Genomic DNA, 25017 nt, shown 5'->3' with positions numbered 1-25017 from the left:
ATAAGTGTGTATGAGGGTTTAGGAAAGGTTTTCGAAGCAAATATGGACCCTTGGATGAGATCCAAGGGCCAAAAATGATCTAAAGGACGAGCTCCAAAAAATGCTGAAAAGGCAACTGGCGCGGCGCGCCACTCGTGAAATTCTGAAGGCGCGCCGCGCTTCTCTTGCGCGTCGTCTGCTCGAGCTCTCGGTGTAAAATTTAAACACCAGGGCGCGGCGCGCCATACAACAGGCGCGGCGCGCCACCCTTGAAACGTTGACTCCATTGACCGTCGTTGACTTTTGTTGACTTGACTTCAAATGACCATAACTTGCTCGATTTAGCTCCGATTCAGCCCGTTTTCGCATCACAGCCTTCTCTCACTCTCTTTATCCTGAAAACATAATAAAACTACAAAATAACATCAAAAACACTAAGAACAAGTTCCGATCCTTATCTAAGAGTCATAGATAAGTGTGAATGAATCTCACTTATCAACTGCGTCATCAGGTTGGCGACATCAAGTTGATGTCACCAACAAGTTGACGGCATGACAGGTTGGCGACGTAATCAAGTTAGTGGCATCGTCAGGTTGGCATCACCTCAAGTTGGTGCCACCATCAGGTTGATGGCATGGCAGGTTGGCGACACTATCAGGTTGGCGACGTCATCAAGTTAGTGGCATCGTCAGGTTGGCGTCACCTCAAGTTGGTGCCACCATCAGATTGATAGCATGCCAGGTTGGCGACACTATCAGGTTGGCGACGTCATCAAGTTAGTGGCATCGTCAGGTTGACGTCACCTCAAGTTGGTGCCACCATCAGGTTGATGGCATGGCAGGTTGGCGCCATCAAGCTTGTCGTTTTTGCTCTCGGGGTGTCATTTCTACCTCGCGAAAATCTATCCAAACACGTAGTAAAACTCTTTTTGTGTAGAATAATTTTGGGCTTTTATTTAATGTTAGAAATTCATTTCGATTTTTTATTGTGATCTACAAATAGACTTGTTAACCCTATTATATTTCTACAATGTTGCCATGTGAATAATATTAGAAAAATTTGTTGCAATGAGTCAATTTTTAGTTTTTTTTTTTTTTAAGATTTTAGTCAAAATTTCATTTTATTAAAAAAATCCACCAGACTAAGGTAAATTAAATTTAAAAAGTTAATTTAATTTACTTCGGGATGAGCTAATTTTTTTTAATGAAATGAAACTTTAATTATTTAAAAAAAAATGTGGACTATTGAACTACTGACATAATTATCCCATAATATTACAGTAAGATGGCGCACACCCAAACTATATATATATATTCTTAAGATCAAGACTAAATGCATTATATGCAGGTAAGAAGTTGGAAATTGTTGGGGGCTGACGATTAATAATTTATAATCTTATAGTTTTTTTTTTTGTTTTGTAGAACTCGATAATGTTATTGATTAAATAGTTCTATATGAAAAAAAATTAGCGATGATATAATAAAATACTTAAAATATATATATATATATATATAATATTTAAGATGAAAAATAATTACTTACATTAACACAACATTTTGTATTTAATATTTGTTTGGTTTTAATCACAACTCTTTTCCCAAGTCTAAAGAATGACATATATGTTTCCTATACTTGTGTGTGTGTGTGTGTGTATATATATATATATATATATATATATATATATATATATATATATATATATATTAAACTCATGTAGAAATTAAAAATTAAAAATTAAAAATAAAATATAAGTATGTCCATTAGACTATGTGGATATTGATGAATAAAATATGGAGCTTCAAAATTATTTATGTAATTGAAATTTTCAAAAATTAAATACATATATAAAACTATAAAATACTAATTAGTCTCGTAACATGGTTTTAAAATTGGTAATTATAACATTATTTTGACCATAAATCCTATTTCTTGAAGTCAAATTCATTTAAAGTTCAAACCATGTACAACATATAGAAAAATCTCAATGGCGTAGCTCATTTAAAACGTTAAATTTAAAATTTAGCCAACGTCTCAAACATGTTTTAAGTCTAGTCATATTTAATGACGTGACCTTATTAATTATACAACATTTTACATGATTGTTTCTAGTATTTTCATGCATTGATTTTTGTTAATTTTGATAAATAAATAATTTGCAAAAATAAATGAAATGTTGACTAATTTCTTAAAATCAAGTTTGAAATTGACTAAATAACTATGTATATATATGCAGGCACGAAGCCAGGTGGACTATAACCCCCCTTCAATTTTTTTTTTTTTTTTTTTTTTTTCACTTTTTGCCCATTTTTTAATTTATTTTTACATTTTTTTACCTTCAAAATTTACAAACCAATCCCCTTGAACTTTTTGCTGCAAATTAGCCCCCTCCCCCTATTCTATATTCCTGGCTTTGTCCCTGTATGTATATATACATCATTCGATAGATAATAACTATCTTTTTGGTTATACATCATGAATAACTCCACACTAGATCTTTTTTGTGTGTACACTACCTCTAAAAGAATGAATGAGTTGGCTATAGTATGATCTATGGGTCCTTATATAATTGGTGCTTAATTGCTTGGTGATTAAAAAAGAAGGAAAATAGCTTCAAATGAGCCACATGAAACGTTGAATGGTGATTTAAAAAGAAGGAAAATAGCTTCAAACGTTGTATCATCTGATACATCATTAATAACTCCACGTAAGATCTTTTTTTGTGTGTACACTACCTCTAAAAGAATGAATTGAGTTGGCTATAGCATGATCTATGGGTCCCTATATAATTGGTGCTTAATTGCTTGGTGATTAAAAAAGAAGGAAAATAGCTTCAAATGAGCCACATAACGTTTCAACATTCTTTACAGACTAATCTGACGTGGCAATTAATCTATTTTTTTGTTTCTCGATTTTGTCCCTATTAATTATTTATCATAAAATAAGAAAAATAGTCAACTTCTATTTGTAAATTTTAGGTAAATAGTCTTAAATGATGACGTAGTTTAATACATGAAAGAGGTTATTTACCAACATTCTTTACAGACTAATCTGACGTGGCAATTAATCTATTTTTTTGTTTCTCGATTTTGTCCCTATTAATTATTTATCATAAAATAAGAAAAATAGTCAACTTCTATTTGTAAATTTTAGGTAAATAGTCTTAAATGATGACGTAGTTTAATACATGAAAGAGGTTATTTACCTAAGATTTATGTCTGTAAATATATGAAAGTGAGTATTTACCTAAGATTTACCAAACGTTGGCTATTTAGCAATGTCAAATGTTCAAAATGGCTATTTCCCTATTGGACTCATGATTATTTATACGAAAAATGTATTTAAAAAATTTTCCCACAAAAAAAAAAAAAAAAAAAAAATCAAAAACTTTAAGTATTTAGTTATTATTCTGATATTTTGTTTTAATTACCTCTCTCTAGGTGTCTCGTGGACTATAATCATGAAAAAGAAGATCAACAAGACTGCTATGTTTTTTTTTTCTATTAGAGGGCTTAATTTTTTTTACGCCGCGCCAATAGTGGTGGACTCAAAATTTAAAAATGGTTGGGTCGGGAAACAAAAAAAAATTGGCTGAAAAAAAAATTGCTAATTTTTTTTTTTTTGCGAGAAACTAGCATTCTAAAGGATGCACTTGGATCCGTCACTACGCCTCAAAAAACCCTTTAAATACAAATTGTGATGGTTCGGTAAGCATTTACAACTATTGATTATTTTTTTCAATTAATATATCATTTGTCTGTATGTAACTTCATACTAAAAAAAAAAAAAAAAAAAGATGTGTCTTCATACTTCTTCAATCTTTATTATTCCGCATAAGTGCATAACTTTACGTGGAACTCTTGCATTTCATTTCATACAAACAACTATTGTGTTTACACAATTAATATGTTTCTTTAAGCACACTTTGAACATCAATTTCTCATTCATTATAGCTTCGATTTTGACAAACTTATAACCGATATTATACTTCATTTCGCAAGGAACAATAATACGCTAGAATTATCCAATTCCGTCGAGTGAAGCCTACTCAAATATTTTTAAAAAATAACCGCTCACAAGATAATAAATACTCTTTATTATTCATAATCTCTACTTTATTTCAACGTGGAAATGACATCAACTAGTAGCAATTTGAATAATTTGGACAAAGACAAAAATAGTAGCACCTATTGTTGTCGCTCGTTTTCGGACAACGATTTAGGAGCCTAAAGTGGTTAGACCCAAGGCCGGACCAAGTGATCTCACTTCGGCTCGAGCATGTCGGACCTGGTATCCCAAGTCGTCCCTTAGCTGTGAATGTCCCTTGAGTTCGTCTAAGTACCTGAAAAGGAAGAAAGAACAGGTGAACTAGGAAGGGAAAACAGAGGGGGTGCCTCTGTTTACCTCTCCGACGCTCAACATTAGTAGGATTGAGGTGGAGTATAGAAGTTTTAGAGGTGGTGAGAGGCCAAAGATGAGCGAAACGAGTGAAGTACGAGTTCGACAGCGTTTCGGGACTCAAAATTGGATTACCTTTGGGAGAGGGCGGACCTCTCTATTTATAGGCGACCAAGGGGTGTTTTGGGCAACCCCTTGGCCGAGTGAGCCTTTGGGTCGGCCATTGGCCGAGTGAAGTGCTTGACCGACTGAAGGTTCACTCGGCCATTGGCCGAGTGAACTGCATGGCCGGCTGAAGGTTCACTCGGCCATTGGCCGAGTGAACTGCATGGAAGGTTCACTCGGCCATTGGCCGAGTGAACTGCATGGCCGGCTGAAGGTTCACTCGGCCATTGGCCGAGTGAAGGGGCTGAACCTTCGGCCGGCCATTGGCCGGCTGACCCTTGGGTCGGCCATTGGTGTGGGCCGGCCAATGGCTGAGTCAACCTTGGGCCGGCCAATGGCCGAGGCAAGGTTTCGCCGTCCGAGGCCTCGCGCCGGTCGCGTTGGTCGAAGTGACGACTTTGTCCTCGTCGGTCCGAGACGGGCCGACAACATTAGCCCCTCGAGTTTCTGGTCGAGCGCATGGGTCGAGCGGAAACTAAGTACTTGAGCTGACGTGCGGACCCGGGACAAACGCTCTCGAGTTTGTGGTCGCATCGTAGAAGGGCTTTTAATGCATCGCGAGGGACGGCTTTTGTGCGTCGCGAGGGACGGCTTTTGTTGTCTTTCTTTTTACGTGTCTTATGTTCTTGACATACTATCGAAGTCGATTCGCACGGTTTTGTCGGTGTGCGTCTTATTTTCTCGACTTACCAATGAAGGCGTAATCGATTTGCACGTCTTTGCGTTGCGTGGCTTATTTTCTCGACTTACCAATGAAGGCATAGTCGATTCGCACGGCTTTGTCGTGCGCGGCTTATTTTCTCGACCTACCAGTGAAGGCGTAATCGATTAGCACGGCTTTATTGTGCGTGGCTTATTTTCTCAACCTACCAATGAAGGCGTGATCAATTAGCACGACTTTGTTGTGCGTGGCTTATTTTCTCAACCTACCAATGAAGGCGTGATCGATTAGCATGGCTTTGTTGTGTGCGGTTTATTTTCTTGACCTACCAGTGAAGGCGTGATCGATTAGCACGACTTTATTGTGCGTGGCTTATTTTCTCGACCTACCAATGAAGGCGTGATCGATTTGCACGGCTTTGTTGTGTGCGGCTTATTTTCTCGACCTACCAATGAAGGCGTGATCGATTTGCACGGCTTGGGCCTCGGGGGGCCTTGGTGTCACATTTGTGAGACTGGGTTTTCCGTGGACGCTGGCTAGACCAGTTACGTCCGGCGGGCGCAGGCCTTTGAAACCCATTTGTGACTCGCTGCCATTTGGCGCACAAGCTGGGCGGCGAGCGTGGTGCCACATTTGTGTGACTAGGTTTTCCGTGGACGCTGGCTAGACCAGTATCGTCCGGCGGACGCAGGCCTTTGAAACCCATTTGTGACTCGTTGCCATTTGGCGCACGAGCTGGGCGGCGAGCGTGGTGCCACATTTGTGTGACTAGGTTTTCCGTGGACGCTGGCTAGACCAGTTTCGTCCGGCGGACGCAGGCCTTTGAAACCCATTTGTGACTCGCTATCTATTGGCGCACGAGCTGGGCGGCGAGCGCGACCATACCATCTCATGAGCGTGACACCCTTGGGTGCGCGTGTCATGTGATAGGTGGAGTTAGGTGTAGACATGATCCCCCGGCGAGTGTGGCACCTTAGTGCACGGGTCGCGTTTTCGGGTCGAGTCTCTCGGGTCGAGTTGTGTGCCCTTGTGAGCACGACGCCATGGTGCGCGCGTCACGTTTGGGGACTCAATTGGCCCATTCTTTCTCTCACGATAGCGTCGTGGAGCGAATTTTGGTGCGCCGTTAGGGGCGACATAAGCACGTCGTTAGGGACAGTTTTTGTGTTGCTCGTATGAGAGCACGCAGATTTGTCATCAAGACTTGCTAGTCTATCGATTATTAGTGAGTCAAGAAGTTGTGCATGTCTGACATGGGGACTTTCAAGTCGGAACTCAAGGTATAGACCCGACCTGAGGAGCCACGCGTGAGGTCGACTCGAGGGTTGGTCATGTGTAGAGCCGGCAAGAGGACTTATCAGTCGACTCGTGGATTCGAAGCTCGACTCGAGGAGTCATGTAGAGTTGGCACGAGGAGTAGTTAGTTGACTCGTGGACTCGAGACTCAACTCGAGGAGTGAACTCCACTCAAGGAATGAACTTAACTCGAGAAGTGAACTCAACTCGAGGAGTCATGTGTAGGGTCGACATGAGAACTTATCAGTCGACTCGTGAACTCGGGACTCAACTCGAGGAGCGAACTCAACTCGAGGAGTCGTGTGAAGAGTTGACACGAGGACTTGTCGGTCGACTCGTGGACTAGGGACTCAACTCGAGGAGTAAACTCAACTCGAGGAGTCATGCGTAGAGTCGACACGAGGACTTATCTCGAGGAGTGAACTCAACTCGAGGAGTCATGTGTAGAGTCGACACGAGGACTTATCGGTCGACTCGTGGACTCGGGACTCAACTCGAGGAGTGAACTCAACTCGAAGAGTCGTATGTAAAGTCGACACGAGGACTTATCAGTCGACTCGTGGACTCGGGACTCAACTCGAAGAGCGAACTCAACTCGAGGGGTCATGTGAAGAGTCGGCACGAGGACTTGTCGGTCGACTCGTGGACTCGGGACTCGACTCGAGGAGTCATGTTTAGAGTCGACACGAGGACTCAACTCGAGGAGTGAACTCAACTCGAGGAGTCATGTGTAGAGTCGACACGAGGACTTAACTCGAGGAGTGAACTCAACTCGAGGAGTCATGTGTAGAGTCGACACGACGACTTATCGGTCGACTCGTGGACTCGGGACTCAACTCGAGGAGTCATGTGGAGTCGGCACGAGGAGTAGTTAGTCGACTCGTGGGCTCGGGATTCGACTCCAGGAGCGACCTCAACTCGAGGTGTCATGTGGAGTCGGCACGAGGAGTAGTTAGTCGACTCGTGGACTCGGTACTCGATTCGAGAAGTGAACTCAACTTGAGGAGTTATGTGTAAAGTCGGCACGAGGACTTGTCAGCCAGCTCGTGGACTCGGGATTCGACTCGAGGAGTTACGTGTAGAGTCGGCACGAGGACTTGTCAGCCAGCTCGTGGACTCGGGATTCGACTCGAGGAGTGAACTCAACTCGAGGAGTTACGTGTATAGAGTCAACACGAGGAGCCATCAGTCAACTCGTGGACTCGGACTTCAACCCGAGGAATGAACTCAACTCGAGGAGTCATGTGGAGTCAGCACGAGGAGTAGTTAGTCGACTCGTGGACTCGGTACTTGACTCGAGGAGTGAACTCAACTCGAGGAGTCATGTGGAGTCGGCACGAGGACTTGTCATCCAGCTCGTGGACTGGGGATTCGACTCGAGGAGTCATGTGGAGTCGGCACGAGGAGTAGTTAGTCGACTCGTGGACTCGGTACTCGACTCGAGGAGTGAACTCAACTCGAGGAGTCATGTGGAGTCGGCACGAGGAGTAGTTAGTCGACTCGTGAACTCGGTACTCGACTCGAGGAGTGAACTCAACTCGAGGAGTCATGTGGAGTCGGCACGAGGACTTGTCAGCCAGCTCATGGACTCGGGATTCGACTCGAGGAGTGAACTCAACTCGAGGAGTTATGTGTATATTGTCTCTCTTTGGGACTTGAGACTTTGTTATACTTTTATTATTTTTTTTTTGTTTTCGAGTTGTTTTGATTGAGTATTGCTCCCTGTTAGCCCCCCGAGTTTCTTGCGTTTGAGAGACAAAAAGCAGGAAACTTTCGTGTAGGGGATATACAATAATATGTCACCATGTGTAGAATAACTCTTTATTGCGATAAGGGGGTCGTTACATGTTGCCATGGCACTTGGCCTTCTTTGAAAAAGAAAATTATGTGTTTGAAATAAAATGAGCACAAAGTCGAGCGAGTTCGGGCGTAAGTTTAGCGACGAAAGCTGCGCCAATCGTGGCTGCAAACGGCGAGGGCTTGTTCTTTAGTAGGTGTTTCCTCCCTCTTGATGAGTCGGGCGCTCAGCCGGGTTTGTCACCTCGCTAGCGGATGCGACGAATTCCTTGAGGTCCCCACCTCGAATCAGGGAATCAATTCGCTTCCTAAGTTGGTAGCATTCAGTTGTCGCGTGCCCGTGGGCATGGTGATATTCGCACTGTTTGCTCTTGTCTCGCGTTGCGGGGTCTTTCTTCATCGGAGCTGGGGATCCCAGCTTCTCTCTGTGTAAGCTCAGGATCCTGTCGGGTGTTGCGTTGAGGGGGACGAAGGATTGCTTCGAGGTCGGAGAAGGATGGTCATTAGGGACTTGACCATTTCTACGCCTCTTCCTTTGCGAGCCGGGACCGGTGGTCGGCGCTATGAGTGTGGTGGCGCGCTTTTTGTTGGATGTGCGGTCAGCAACGTTGGGTGATTGGTGTCCCAAGGCAGCCTCTCTCGCGGTCTCGCGTCGGGCGTTGAGTTTCTCTCTCAAGTCACATCCATAAGATTCCCTTCGGGAATTGAGGTGGTCTCTCAAGTCTCCATTGGCCGTCCCTATCACCCTTTGCAATGATATGTCGTTCAAGCGGTGTCCTTGACGGGCGCTACGACCTTCGGTGTCGTCGCCCATCCGGGGGTTTTGGACGCAAATGGTGAGCTCGGAGCATCCCTTTTGGGACCTTGAGATTGAGCGTTGTCGAGTATTGTGCGATCTTCGACGCCTCGATGTGGTCTCTCGAGGGTGTCCCCTCGAGGGCGCATGTGCAAGCCCACTTTTGTGAGTAGCGTGGTCGAGGTTGGTTTCGTTGGTTCTTGGCCTCGCCACGTAGTCGGGGACTTTCTTGTCATGGTTGACATGGTCCTCGATGCGGTAGTCGAGGAGGTCGGCAATGAGCGCGCCATCGACGCTGGGGCGGTCTAGGAGCTCGGCAAGCCCTCGAGCCGTGTCCTCTCGGAGCGTGGCCTCGGGGTCATTTGTCGAGTCTTGGGGCTGGCTCTCGTTGTCACGAGGTTGCCCTCCTAGACGATGTGCTAGGTTTCTGAGGCCGTACCTCGAGCTAGTCGCTCGGGTGCCCACGGAGGTGGCGGAAACTTGACTCATCTCTCGAGAGTCGTAGGAGTAGGAAGAAAAAGGATTGGAAGGGAGAGCGTCGCCAAGGTCGGAGGTTCGACCCCTCCTTCTAGCGCCAAAATGTTGTCGCTCGTTTTCGGACAACGATTTAGGAGCCTAAAGTGGTTAGACCCAAGGCCGGACCAAGTGGTCTCACTTCGGCTCGAGCATGTCGGACCTGGTATCCCAAGTCGTCCCTTAGCTGTGAATGTCCATTGAGTTCGTCCAAGTACCTGAAAAGGAAGAAAGAACAGGTGAACTAGGAAGGGAAAACAGAGGAGGTGCCTCTGATTACCTCTCCGACGCTCAACATTAGTAAGATTGAGGTGGAGTATAGAGGTTTTAGAGGTGGTGAAAGGCCAAAGATGAGCGAAACGAGTGAAGTACGAGTTCGACAGCGTTTCGGGACTCAAAATTGGATTACCTTTGGGAGAGGGCGAACCTCTCTATTTATAGGCGACCAAGGGGTGTTTTGGGCAACCCCTTGGCCGAGTGAGCCTTTGGGTCGGCCATTGGTCGAGTGAAGTGCTTGGCCGACTGAAGGTTCACTCGGCCATTGGCCGAGTGAACTGCTTTGGAGGTTCACTCGGCCATTGGCCGAGTGAACTGCATGGTCGGCTGAAGGTTCACTCGGCCATTGGCCGAGTGAACTGCCTGGAAGGTTCACTCGTCCATTGGCCGAGTGAACTGCATCGCCGGCTGAAGGTTCACTCGGCCATTGGCCGAGTGAACTGCCTGGAAGGTTCACTCGGCCATTGGCCGAGTGATCTGCATGGCCGGCTGAAGGTTCACTCGGCCATTGGCCGAGTGAAGGGGCTGAACCTTCGGCCGGCCATTGGCCGGCTGACCCTTGGGTCGGCCATTGGTGTGGGCCGGCCAATGGCTGAGTCAACCTTGGGCCGGCCAATGGCCGAGGCAAGGTTTCGCCGTCCGAGGCCTCGCGCCGGTCGCGTGGGTCGAAGTGACGACTTTGTCCTCGTCGGTCCGAGACGGGCCGACAACACCTGTATTTTTGGACATTTTTATTAGTAATTGTAGACTTATAAGTTTACAATTAACAACAATTATAGATATATAAATCTACAGTTACTAGTAAAAGTGTCCAAAAACACAATTACTATTATTTTAGTTTAAAATATCAAAATTGCTATTAGTTGATGTCATTTCCCTTATAACATACATAGCTTTAATAAGAATTATTAACTATAACTATTCACAATTATTCCCAATAAGAAAAACAATCAAGAAAAAACTTTGTGGTCATGCCTGGACTAAAGAGGATGAGTCCAAAATAACCATTACTGATGAGAGAAAATGTACACCATTTCTTTCATGACTTTTAAATATGCTTTTTGAGATTGTAAGGTTCGGTCAGGTGAGAATCTCCACTCTAACAGCTCGGAAAGTTGTTACTTGACGCGCTCCTTGAAAAAGAGGAGAAGTTTTGGCATCAACGGAGTAGGGCTAATTGGGTAAAGAGCGGAGATAGGAACACGAAGTTCTTTCACCGAAAGGCCTCGATTTGGAAGAAGGTGAACGAGATCCAGAGCCTCATTGATGGGAACGGGAATCGGACCACGGACCATGAGGAGGTGGTAAGGCTTATCTCTTCGTATTTTGATACTCTTTTCACATCTTCCCGTCCTCATGTGGTAGTTATGAACGAGGTTACCGAGGGGATTCGGCCGAAGATCACGGCCGAGATGAATGAGGAGCTCCTACGTCCCTTTGTCAAAGAGGAGATCCATAACGCCGTGTTTGGGATGCACCCGACCAAGGCTCCGGGGCCGGATGGGTTACCGGCCCTCTTCTATCAAAAGTTTTGGAGTTTGGTGGGGAACTCGGTAATCGACGCGTGCCTCGGTGTCCTTAATGAGGGGTGGCCGATGGAAGAGATGAATGAAACGGTGATCACCCTTATTCCTAAAAATTCCTCGTCGGACCGGGTAAGTGATTTTCGCCCCATTAGTCTTTGCAATGTTCTATACAAGATTGTCTCTCGTTGTCTTGTAGAACGGCTCAAAAAGGTGATGGATGTCGCGATCTCGGAAAATCAAGCAGCTTTTGTGGGAGGTAGGCAAATCTTCGATAACGCGATGGTATGCTTCGAGGGCATCCACACTATGAGGAGGGGGCGGTTTGGGAATGGAAAGAACGCCGTTCTTAAGATCGATATGGCTAAGGCCTACGATCGGGTAGAGTGGCCCTTCATAGAAGCCATGATGACTAAGCTTGGGTTTGCGACGGAGTTTGTCAACTCCATCATGAGATGCGTCACCTCGGTTTCCTTCTCGTTCAACATCAACGGAGATACGCGTGGAAAAGTCATCCCACAACGAGGTCTTCGGCAAGGCGACCCGCTTTCCCCGTTCTTATTTCTCTTTTGTGCGGAGGGTCTCTCCAATATTCTCCGCACAAAAGAGAATAGAGAGGAAATCCACGGAGTTAGATTTGGTAGAAACGGTTTCCGAGTATCCCACCTCCTCTTCGCCGACGATAGTTTGATTTTCTTCAAAGCCAACACGGAGGAATGCGCCTCAGTATCGGAATGCCTTAACCTCTACTCCGTCGCTTCCGGGCAATTGATCAACCTTGGGAAATCGGATATTTGCTTCGGGAAGGAGGTAAACGAAGCCGATAAGGAAATTATAGCCGCTCGGTTGGGAGTTCCTATTACGACTTGTCGTCAAAGGTACTTGGGGCTTCCCGCTTTTACTGGAAGAAGGAAATGTGATTTGTTCGCTTTTCTTCGGGAGAAAGTTTGGGACAAGATCAAGGCGTGGCGTGGCCACCATTTCTCTCAAGCCGGAAAGGAAGTCCTCATCAAATCCGTTCTCCAAGCCATTCCTAGCTACGTGGCAAGTTGCTTCCGATTACCAAAATCGCTTGTGGCTAACATCCACGGGGCTTTCGCTCATTTTTGGTGGGGGGACGGGGCTGCCGATAGGAAGATTCACTGGTGCAAATGGGAAAAAGTTGTGGCCCGTAAAGAGAAGGGTGGGCTTGGCTTCCGAGACATTGAGATTTTCAACCAAGCTCTCCTTGCGAAAAATGTGTGGAGGCTCCTTCGGAGACCGGAGAGTTTGGTTAGTCGGGTCTACAAGGCGAGTTATTTCCCAAACGACGACATCCTCCATGCCCATTGTCCCTCCAATAGCTCCTCATTATGGCGAAGCTTAGTGTGGGGAAAAGAGATTATATCCAATGGCTCGAGATGCAAGATTGGTTCCGGGGAAAAAGTCTTGGTCATAAAGGATAAGTGGATCCCGCGGCCCTCCCGGTTCTTCTTCATCGACCCTTCTATTATACCGGAAGACATGGTGGTTGCGGAACTAAAAGAGAGGGATGGGAAATGGAATGAGACCTTGGTTCGGAATATTTTTGGACATGATGATGTGGAGATCATTCTCTCTATTCCTTCATCCCGTAACCATATCGATGATGTGCTTTGTTGGCACTTCTCCAAAGATGGTGAATACACGGTCCAGAGCGGGTATCGCTTGGCTAAAGAGTCGGGTGATCCTCCGTGCTCTTCGTCGGGCTCGGCCGAGAGGTGGTGGAAAGGGATTTGGAACGTCTCCGTGCCTCCTAAGATCAAGATCTTTCTTTGGCGGGTTTGTAATGGCTGGCTCTCGTCGCTCACGACTCTTGAGAAACGGAATGTTACCAAAGATGTCCGATGCCCCGTGTGTTCTAGTGCCCCGGAGACCATTTTGCACGTGCTTTGGGCTTGTAAGTGGGCCCGGAAAGCTTGGAAAACGGCCGGGTTCGGCGAGATCACGAAAACGACCCGGGGGTGAACGAGATAATCCTTCTCTCCACGGCTTTGGAATCCCTTGAGGTTAGTAAACTTGATTTTTATGTTATTGTTTTGTGGGAAATTTGGAACCATAGGAACAATGTTGTGTTTGGGAAACCTCGGTGGACCCCCGACGGCCTTGTTGAGTGGTACGGAAGGTATTGGGAGGAAGCCCGGAGAGCTGCGACCTCATCGCCTAAGTCCCCGATCCACGGGGAGGTCCACTCGTGGAAGGCGCCGTCCCCGGGGAGGATCTCGATTTGCGTCGACGCAGCGACTAACGATGCGGAGGGAAGATTTGGAGTGGGATGCGTCTTGCGGGACCATTGCGGAAAAGTGGCGGTATCCGGGATATCCTCGAAGCTACGGCGCCTCCCGGCGGCCCTTGCCGAGGCGAATGCGGTGCTTTTCGGGCTTTCCTTGGCGAGACAATTTGAGTTTGACAACGTCGAGCTCCATTCCGATTGCTTGGGAGAGGTCAAAGCGATCCAAAGCGGCATCATCCCGGCTACGGAGCTAGGAACAATCCTCGCCGACATCAAGGTTTTAGTATCTCTCTTCTCCTTCTTCGAGATTTCCTTCATTCCTAGAGCAAATAATGTCGTTGCACACAAACTCGCTAGGTACTCGTTGAAGTTTCTTACGGACGCGTGTTGGTCGGAGACGGTCCCTCCTTGTATTCGGGATGATGTGATCTCCGACCAATTACGGTTGTCCTAATCTTGTAACCACGGTATTCCTCCGCCATACGTGAGGGTTTAATGAATTTTGCGTGGTTCCGCCCACGCTTCCTCAAAAAAAAAAAAAAAAAAAAAAAAAAACAGCTCGGAAAGTTGTTCGTACCAAGCTTTTTAGTTACACATTGCCCAAGGCCCCATAATTTTGAAACAAAATTAAGGCCCACTATATTTGTCTTCACGAGTATTGGGGTGAGACAAAACTGGGTCATCTCATAGTTGTGTATACGAACCAATTTGTGAGCACTAACAATACATATGTATGTCTAGTATATTTTGTTTATTTTAAAAGGGCTTGCCACCTAGTTTTTGTGATGTAGCCGGACAGCTGAGTATGGTTTGTTTTATGAGGAGGAAGGTTTTGAAAATAAATGCGTCTAAAATTTTAGTGAATGTATTTTTTTTTTCAAATATAAGAATGTATTATTTTAAGGTTGCATCGTATCAATATGTATCAGAAATCACGGTTAAAGATTATATTTTTTTTCTTTAATATATCATTATTTCCATGGTTTTTTTTTTAAATCTAATTTCAAATTCTCGCCTGAAGCCTCGATACATATTAGGCCAGCTCTACCCAACACATCGATTGAGTATTTGAAAATTGTGCTCTTTATAAGTGTATGACATTATTCCATTTTTAGTTAATTTTGAGTGTGAGTTGTGTGGGCATAATAGTATTACACATGTTTTAGAATGGTATGAGCAAAAAAAATATTATTATTATTATTATTTATTTTAATACCTAGATGTAAAAATCCCAAAGATTGTCATCAGTATCTTTTTCAGCTGTAATCTCTTGATTTTTCCCAACCATTTACTGCCTCGGCTGCTTGAATAATGAAAAACCCCATAAAGAAAGTGAGCTCCAATTTTACTATATCGCTATGAAGTTAAAACGTGCGTACATCAATTTTACTGTTATTCTTATTTATTGTCGCATGTACAACTATGCATACACACCCAAGTACGTAATATAACTTGACACTGTAATTATAATTAGATGGACTCAAAAAGTGCTTTGAGATTGTAAGGCCTTGCGAGGCTTGGCTTTCCGTTCCATGCTTGTACGGAAAATTGGTGATAAGCTCTGTCGGTGAGATGACCAGAGTCAAAGAAAATATATTCTTTGGGATCATCACACAATTCATAGTCTCCAAATCTTTTCCCTCCACAGCTCAAAATCCCTCTGTACGGACCACTTCCACAACAAGCCTCATGGCCTTCCTTAAAACCTTTTAAATAATCACGCCACAGAATATAAATCATAATTAGCTACACGCAAAAAATGGAGATATTCAATTTTATTAAAGTACTAGATAATTAGTATGCGTACCATATTTGGAAGGCTTCTTCATTCTCTCTTGTAAAAATGACTCGAATTCGAGGAGCGAATATCGGAACCCCTTGAGCTTGTTTCGAAGCCTTGGAAGGAGCTTTGAGATCTCTTTGTTGTGCAGTTGTAGATAAGGCGTTATGTCATCTAAGCACGCTCCGATTTCGTCGGTTTGGATCACTCTTAAGTACGGCACACACGCCAAAGGCCACAAATTGGCCATAGCGAATTTCCTTCCTCCAATTTTGTAGATTTCCTTAAAAAAAAAAAAAAAAAAAACCACATCAAGCATTATAAATTAGAGCATTTAAAATTATACAATAAAAATAGCTAGAGAAATACCCGGATGACTGAAGTTATATTGCCTATTACGAGGCCCACATATTGTTCGCGAGAGAAGGTTGTAAGGACGGTAGAGTTTGCAGTGAAAGGAAACACATAATCGTTGTTTCCAATGGCGAACATGTAAACGGCTCTCGATAGTAACGATTTGGCCTTCGTGTTTCCTAGTTTTTTCCTCAATTCGGAGCTTACGTTCTTAAAATATTTAAGCTGCATGTGAAGGTCAATTACCTGCAGCAAAAAATTATCAATTAATATGATAAATGAAAAATATGTGTAAAAATTTAAATTCGGAGACTATGGATTTTTGTTCCGCATACCATTCCTTGGTTACTCTCAACGAGAGCACCAGCACCTGCAGATGCAAAGTTCACTCCATATTTGAACTCGATATTTGGTTGTAGGTACGGTGGAATTAATGGCAAATTCGCGTACTCGGCTGGCAAAATAAAATAAAATTTAATAAATTAGACGCCAATGATAACAAGGAAAAAAAAAAATTGTTCAATATGTAGTTTCAAATCTAGAGTGAAGATGGATATGTTTAATGGGTTTGTCAAAACTACTAAATTCTTACAATCATATATATATAATAAGCAGAGTAATTATTACAAGACTAGTTAATAATTTAGATACCTAGAGAAGAATGAGCAAGAATAAATTAAATATATCATAGCTCAATAGTTGCAATGTCAACACGAAAGAAATGTAAAAATAGAAGTATAGACATACCAATGAAATCTGGAATAATTCGGCCATCGGAGAATCTTCCAGTTGAGCGATTAAAAAATGTCTCTCCATAAGGAAAAAAATTGGCTTTTCCAATCGTTTCGATGTAGTTGTTGTTGCCGGGATCGAATATCGAGTCTCCGAACACAAAGAGAGGAACAATATTTTGTGCTTTGGCAGGGATAATATTTGAGTCATAGCTTGTCGCTGCGACGTTGAGCGATGTTATCACACATATGGCCGCCAAATCTAAAAGAAACAACCCTCTTCTGATTGCCATAACTCCAGTGAATTATTTTATGGTTCTCTTAATCCTTCTGAATTCAGTAAAGTATATATGGGTAGAGATTGTCGATCAGTCTTCAATCACATTGTGGTCAGGATACTGTGATTGTGACTTTATGTGTTGGATTACTTCTGCTGATTATGGGTACTGGGTAGTTCGGTGTATTTAATAACATTAAATTGGACCCGACTTCAACACTAAATATATAAAAATAAATTAAGACAAATATATAAAAATAAAGTAAGATACAAGACATTTTATTTATTTATTTTAGGAATAGACTAATAAATGGGTTTTAGGGCCAGAATTTGATATATCAATAACTCTTAAGTTAGGGACTATCCAATCACAAACCTGAATTTTATCAAAATAGTCAATATTTGGTTTATTTTGCAAAATAGCCAATAAATTTCATTAACTTACTTGGTCAGATAAAAATACCTTTAATTAAAATAAAGGGTTACCAAATATAAATTAAATAACAAAAATAAAATTAAAAAATAGAAAACATTACAATAAATAACTCTTTCATTAATAGATTATAAAGTTCTCTAAAAATATTACGAGGTATTCACCACTGAGTCACTTGCCATCGGTTTCGAGCCGTCAATTCTCCGACCGGAGACATAGAGCCTCCATCACTTTTACCACCTCCACCTCGGCCTGCACTGCCAACGAATTAACACGAACTAACACAAAATGAATTAACACAAATTAACAAATAAACAAAAATTAATACGAATAAACCGAAATAAACATAAATAAACTGAAACACAAATAAACAAAAATTAATATCAATAAACCGAAATAAACAGAAATCACATAAATATATATAATGATATTAGCACAAAAAAGAACCTAATTTACTGTTAAGCCATTTTTTGGATTCAACATTTGTCGACACGTGGTGTGCTTGGAATAGTCACGTGCCTAGTTTTGGATGGGCCCAGAATCACTATTCGAGATTCCAAAGGGCTCAAGGAAGTTTAGGACAAGGCCCAAAACATCCGAGAGCTTCAGAGAAATCTTTGAATCGTGATTTGAGAATAGAAGTCACTCTTCAAGATTCCAAAGGGCTCGAGGAAGGTTAAGACAAAGCCTAACGCGTCCAAGAGTTTCAGAGGATCCTGAAATCGGGTAACGGGTCGATGAGATGTTCCTCTTACTAAGTGAAGAACATGAAAATTGATTTCTCAAGCTCTTGAACACTTTTAGAGAGGGAAATGTAATTTGGCTTTGTTGGCCTTGGTTTGTCAGAGAGTAAATATTACCTCTTCCAATCTATAGAGAATGGAAGTGATTATTTCTCTTTTTTATGTTTTTATTGTGTGAGTGAAGTGATTTTTCTCTTTGTTTATTTTTTATCTCAAATGTTGTTTGAGAAAAATTAGAGAGAGAAGTGGGAGAAATAAATGGCATGAGTTTGCCTAAGTTTTTTATTTCTTGGAGAGAAAATGGTGAAATGAGGGAGGTATATATAGAGTTTTTGGTGTTGTGTTGAGAGGGGTTTTGAATTATTTGATCGGGGTACAGGCCGAATTTTGGGTGTTTTTATGCTCTTGGGCGAGCAACGACACTCCTGGGCGGATAGAAATAAACTTGGCCGATGACATCATCAAGTAATGGGCGGATGACATCATTATGTGGTAATAAGACTGCAGGAAGGATAGCAGAGTGTGTGGGCGCGTGGCAGGAGAGAGGGTGAGCTGTGCGATGACGTGGCGAATGCAGAATGAATCTTTGTGGCTACCAGGATTCGATCCAGAGACCATCAACTTCATTCTTCCAGCGAATACCACTAGGCTATCCGTAACTTTTGTTCTCTTTTGGGGAAAATTAATATAACAACTACAATTTTTGTTGTTTGTGAAATAATGACATAACATTTACCAAAAAATACAGAAATAAACATAACTATAAAATACTCATAAACACCTAAAATGAATTTCAAAATTAATAATAATACAAAAAAAAGATCTTCTCTGGCTATGGCTCGGTGGATCTCCTCTCTGTCTATGGCTTTCGCGGTGTTGATCTTATCTCTGCGACAATCCTGATCGTGATTCCGGCGGCGAAACAAGCCTAAACAGCTTCTCTCACTCTGGGACGGGACGGGGCCTTGATTTCGACAAGCCTATACCAAAATTAACGAAAATTAATGACATTGCACTTGGTGATGTCCCACTTGTGCAGAACGACATTGCACTCAATATTGTACCCCCATATTCCGCATCTGAGTCCAAAGAGAGAGAGAGAGAGAGAGAGATGACAGTAAAAAAAATAAAAAATAATAAAAGATGGATCAGAGATAAAGATGAGTCTTACGAAGACTATAAAGAAGCGTGCAAGTAAATGGAGCAGCCATGGAAATGTCAACATTGAGCGGGCGTACTTTTTCTTTAGCGATCAATAACGTTCGCATCTTCTACTTTGTAAACGTTGCTCATAATATCATAAAGCATTGTAAAATTGAAAATAAATTTTAGCTGTTTTTAATTTTTTTTTTTTTTTTTTTAAGAAAAGCTGTTTTTAAATTTTAAAAGTAGAAATGGTGGCAATAATACTGAATATTTGATCAAAATACTACTTATATAATTTAATGTATTTAAACAAAAGAAATTGATTCAAATAACAAAAGGGACAAGATTGGAATGCAAGTTTTGAATTAATTGTCATATCATCAAAATTGGCTATTTTACTTAAAATTTTAAAACATTGACTACTTTACAACATCAACGTTTGAAGTTGGTTAGCCCGTGTAATTTTTCTTATTATTTTGTAGCATTTTCCCTCTCTCTGAAAATTAGATTTTGATCATTTTTAAGCCTTCCAAATATGCTTACTGTATTTTCCATTATTATTTTTTTGGCACATTTTGAACAAATAGGTAGTATCTTTGGTTTTAACAGATAATTAGTATCTTAGTAACATCACTAATTATTTTATAAAATATATATTTCTAAACTTTAATGTTTTTTAATAAGTATCACTTGTATTTGTTTTTATTAATAATACATATATAAAACTACTTATTAAAGGGAACCGTATTTTTCGTTAAAAGATCAGCTAAATTATTTGGAGGCGCTACAAATACCCAAATAAGAAAATAGCAAATGCAACAAGAGAAGTATGGATCCCACTGTAACTATCTAACATATTTAAGGCAACGAGTAGGGATGGCAATTTGACCCGTTACCCGCGTTCCGGCCCGTTACCCGATTTATTCGGATCGGGTAATACCCGTTCTTTTTGGGTAAACGGGTAAACGGGTAATACCCGTTAAGGTTTTAACGGGTCCGGGTACGGGTAACGGAATAGCCATCCCGTACCCGGTTACCCGGGACCCGACCCGTTAACTTTTAAATATTTAAAAATATAATAAATCATATGTTTACATAATTAGATGATATATTTTAAACATTGTTTTTAAAAATATAATAAATCGTATGTTTACCTAAAGATGATATATTATTTTTAAACTTTATATTGTTGGTAGATTTTTATTTTATAAACGGGTAAGCGGGTCTACCCGACCCGCTACCCTTTTTTTAAACCGGGTAAACGGGTAACGGGTCCAACATTTTTAACCCGTTTACCCGGCGGGTATCCCCGTTACCCGGCCCGTCTCAAAATCCGGGTAAACGGGTCCGGGTAACGGGTAAAAAATTATAGCGGGTACGAGTAACGGAATAGATGTGCCCGACCTTACCCGTACCCGTTGCCATCCCTAGCAACGAGTAAAAAAAATCCTTAAATTTCATTATTATTTTGTGATTATTAAAATTGTCAAATTATTTTGTAACTATCTAACATTTCTTTTTTTAAGGGAAACTATCTAACATATTTAGGGCAACGAGTAAAAAAAAAAATCCTTAAATTTAATTATTATTTTGTGATGATTAAAATTGTCAAATTATTATGGCCAACACATTTTTCGCCCAAGATTTAATGTTATTTAGCAGATGCTCACATTTTTTTTTATATTGTTCCGTATTTTAGTTGCCATTGTTGTGCGGTTTTACCAATCAATCACGTACGTGGGAAAATATCATGTAATATTTTTTTTTTATTCAAACCACAGTAACTGTGAGAGAGGCGTCCACGTCAGCGCAAGTGGATCAGCCACCTCAGACTGCTAGTGGAGTCGGTTAACCAGCTGGAGGCAGTTAGGCAGTTAGATATACAGAGTAAATGTAAACTGTATATAAATACACAATTAACCCATGATGTATTTAATTAATTCATTCGAAGAAATACAGAGATCACAATAGAGAGTTCTTATTCCTCTCTAGATCCAAACACATTTCCGCATTTCTTCTTGGTATCAGAGCTCTTCAATGGCGATCGATTCGTCCGATTCGGCCTCATCGTCACTTGGAAATCCTCTCCTCCACCAAGCTGCTTCTCCATTCTCATCGTCGCTGAGCACTGGAATCTCCGTCAAACTGGACAAGGACAATTACCTCATGTGGAGATCTCAGGTATTCCCAGCCATCAGAGGTCACAATCTCTAAGGCATAATCCTCGGAACCAAGACGTGTCCTCCGGAGGTCTTCGTCACCACCGATGAGCAAGGAAAGCGAGTTGAAACTCCGAATCCAGAGTTCGATATCTGGAATCGAGAGGATCAGCTCCTGCTTAGCTGGATCCTTTCATCGCTGACGATTTCGATTCTCAGGAGCGTTACTCGAATCAACACAGCCAGAGGTGTTTGGCTGGTATTGGAAAGGCTTTTTGCAGTGAAGTCTAAGGCAAGACTCATGCCTCTGAAGATACAACTACAGACGACGAAGAAAGGAGCACTATCAATTTCTGATTACTTCTCGAAGATGGAGGGAATATCATATCAGCTATTTTTGGCTGGCGAAGATCTCTCTGAATCAGACCTAATTACGGCGATTTTGACTGGACTTCCGGCAGAATACGACGTGACAGTAGGACTGGTCAACAATCGACTGCAAATGTCTGAGATCCAAGGCTTTGAGATCTCTATTCAAGAGATTCAGGCTATGGCTCTTGCACAGGAGATGAGAATTGAACAACAAAACTCTGTTGCACTAACAGACACAAGCCAATCAATAGCGAATTTTGCAAAAAATCGCAATGGAGGCTCTCGTGGACGAGGAAGGAACACCTTTCAACCACGAGGTCGCGGAGGTAGAGGAAGATCAAATGGAGGACGTGGTGCCACAAATTCCAGGCCAACTTGCCAAATTTGTGGCAAACAAGGCCATACTGCTCTGGCGTGTTGGCACCGGCTTGATGAAAGCTTCACTGGAAATGATGGAGCTCAAGCACAACAAAACAAGCCAGCTGCTGCGTTCTTCGCTGGTCCTGAGACAGTGTCTGATCCGTGCTGGTATGCTGACTCCGGTGCTACTGATCATGTAACAGCAGAGCTGGAAAACCTGCAGTTCAACAATGAGTACAAAGGCAAAGGCAAACTCATGGTGGGAGATGGTAAGCAACTTGCTATTACACACATAGGCTCAACTATCATTCCTACAGATAATCAGACTTTTCTAAAAATGAACCACATACTTAGAGTACCTAACATCAAAAAGAGCCTTGTAAGTATTTCCAAATTGACCTCTGAGAATCCTGTTTCAGTTGAGTTTTACCGTGATTTTTGTGCTGTAAAGGATCTCAAAACAGGGAGGCATCTTCTTCAAGGGGAGCATAAGAACGGCTTGTACCTGTTGTCACATGGATCTACAAAGAATGATGAGTGTTCTAGTCTCAATCTTGTGTCAACAAAATCTGTCATGTCAAATAAGTCCTGCGTGTTCTGTAGTGGTACTTTGAGTTGTAAGTCTGTGTGTTCAAACTGTAAGAGTAAAGGTTGTAAGTCTGATATGAGTCCTAGTGTGTCACAGTCTGTTGTATACGGTCCCATAGAAACTGTAGAGTCTCATAAAGTGTCAAAACAGAATTGTCAAAAATGGTATCTGTGGCATAGACGTATTGGTCATGCCTCAGTCCAAACTGTAGCAAGAATTCTGAATAAATACAATCTTATTTTTCCAAATTCAAAACCTGACAAATCAAACCTGGTCTGTGATGCATGTCAATATGGAAAAAGTCATACCTTACCCTTTGAAAAATCAAATTCACGAGCAACAAAACCTCTAGAGTTAATTCACACAGATGTGTGGGGTCCCTCGCCTCATATCTCTTCCCATGGATACAGATATTACATACATTTCTTGGATGATCACACAAGATTCACCTGGATTTACCCACTAAAGCTAAAATCCGATGCCTTTCAGGTTTTTAAAAACTTCAAACGTTTTGTCGAAAAAGCTTTCAGCTCGAAAATTATCTGTGTTCAGAGTGACTGGGGAGGTGAGTTTCGTAGCTTCAAACCGTTTTTAACAGAACATGGAGTACAAATGAGACACCCTTGTCCCCATATCCATGGCCAAAATGGCCGAGTTGAAAGGAAGCACAGACACGTAGTTGAACTTGGATTAACACTCTTGGCCCAAGCAAAACTTCCTCTGTCTTTTTGGTGGGATTCTTTTCAAACAGCTGTGTATATCATAAATGTGTTGCCAACCTTAGTTCTCCAAAACCACAGTCATTTTCAAATCTTGTTCAAAAAAGCTCCTGACTATAAATTCTTGAAAGTGTTTGGGTGTGCTGTCTTTCCACACTTACGTCCTTACAATTCTCACAAACTAGAGTTTCGGTCAAAAAAGGTCTTTTCTTGGGTTATAGTCCCTCCCACAAAGGTTACAAGTGTCCGTCTGAGTCGGGTCGTGTGTACATTACTCGTAATGCCATCTTTCATGAGGATGACTTTCCATATTCTGAGTTGTTTGGTTCTGAGTCTTGTCCTCAAATAGATGTCAGCCCTGAAGTAGTACCTTGGAGTCAGTTTTCACTGTGTCCTCATCATTCTTCCAGTGACACAGGTATGGCTATCTCTCCTACTGCTCCTCTTGACCTCCCTGGCCCCGACATTTCACCAGATCCTCAACTCTCTCCCTTAGCCTCAGAAAGAGCTAGTACACCAGAAAATACCACGACTCAGTCATCACCACCCGAACAACTTGAACCTAGACAACCACAAAAACCTCATGCTCCCACACATGTGAGTGAGCCGGCTACACTTCACCTTCACAGACCCCCATCCTCATCCCATTCCCACACTATGAACACCAGGTCAAAATCTGGCATATTCAAGCCAAAGGCTCTCATTGTGGACCGTCACCCCATTGCCTTTGACCCTGGTCCTTCTGAGCCTCTCTCAGTTCCTCAAGCGCTGAATGATGATAAATGGCTTGCTGCTATGAAGGCTGAGATGCTTGCACTTCACAGAAATGATACCTGGGATCTCATACCCTTCTCTCCCAAGTTCAATGTGGTGGGCAACAAATGGGTATACAAGCTCAAATATGGGCCGGATGGTCAGGTTCACCGGTACAAAGCGAGACTCGTTGCAAAGGGCTACACTCAGACTCCTGGCATTGATTTCTCAGAGACTTTTAGCCCTGTAGTCAAACCATGCACTGTCAGGATCGTTCTTACATTGGCGGTCCACAATGCGTGGCGTGTGTACGGCAACTGGATGTTGACAACGCTTTTCTAAATGGGGTTCTTAGTGAAGATGTCTACATGTGGTAGCCTGAGAGCTTTGTTGACCCGTGTCGACCTCAACACGTATGCAAGCTCAAGAAAGCGCTATACGGTCTCAAACAAGCCCCGCGAGCCTGGTTTGAGCGGCTCAAGAATGTGTTGCTGGAGTGGCACTTTGTCAACTCTAAATCAGACACGTCGCTCTTCGTCTTCAATGCAAAAGGAGTCGTCATTTTGTTCCTTGTTTATGTCGATGACATCCTTGTCACAGGGAATGATGATGCTGCTATCACTGCCCTAATCACCAGACTACATAGCATTTTCTCACTCAAGCAGCTTGGGGATCTGCATTACTTCCTTGGAGTATAGGCTTTTCGTGATGAGTCTGGTCTGTATCTTTCACAGTCGAAGTATGTTGCTGACCTGTTGAAAAAGACGCGTATGACTGCTGCGAGACCATGCTCCACGCCCTCAGCTCCCGGCCAGACGTTGTCCAAGGTCGATGGGGAGCCAATGGAAGACCCGGCGCAGTATAGGAGTGTGATCGGTGCCCTGCAATATCTGACCCTCACCAGACCAGATATTGCATACATAGTGAATAAGCTGAGTCAGTTTCTACA

General features: G+C 42.6%; 2 protein-coding genes across 2 annotated transcripts; one reads left to right on the top strand and one right to left on the bottom strand.

Annotated features, from left to right (window-relative positions):
- Positions 1 to 15016: 15016 nt before the first annotated feature.
- LOC149385588 (GDSL esterase/lipase 1-like) lies at positions 15017 to 16955 on the bottom strand. The gene is made up of 5 exons (XM_089626753.1): positions 16534 to 16955; positions 16122 to 16240; positions 15802 to 16032; positions 15460 to 15715; positions 15017 to 15358 (listed from the first exon to the last, which is right to left on the bottom strand). The coding sequence occupies exons 1-5, from the start codon at positions 16808 to 16810 to the stop codon at positions 15123 to 15125; spliced, it is 1119 nt and encodes a 372-aa protein (XP_089482879.1). The 5' UTR covers positions 16811 to 16955; the 3' UTR covers positions 15017 to 15122.
- A 4198-nt stretch (positions 16956 to 21153) lies between these two features.
- On the top strand, positions 21154 to 24410 carry LOC149385587 (uncharacterized). The gene is made up of 4 exons (XM_089626364.1): positions 21154 to 21297; positions 21352 to 22276; positions 22472 to 22612; positions 23665 to 24410. The coding sequence occupies exons 1-4, from the start codon at positions 21154 to 21156 to the stop codon at positions 24408 to 24410; spliced, it is 1956 nt and encodes a 651-aa protein (XP_089482490.1).
- Positions 24411 to 25017: the final 607 nt, after the last annotated feature.

The sequence above is a fragment of the Urtica dioica genome, chromosome 9, assembly GCF_054948205.1.
Source record: "Urtica dioica subsp. dioica isolate 48M chromosome 9, U.dioica_male_clone48M_v1_H2, whole genome shotgun sequence".
In the NCBI taxonomy this organism is placed as follows: domain Eukaryota; kingdom Viridiplantae; phylum Streptophyta; class Magnoliopsida; order Rosales; family Urticaceae; genus Urtica; species Urtica dioica.
Note: the sequence above shows the minus strand (reverse complement) of the source record. Positions and strands in the feature narration are given on the sequence as shown.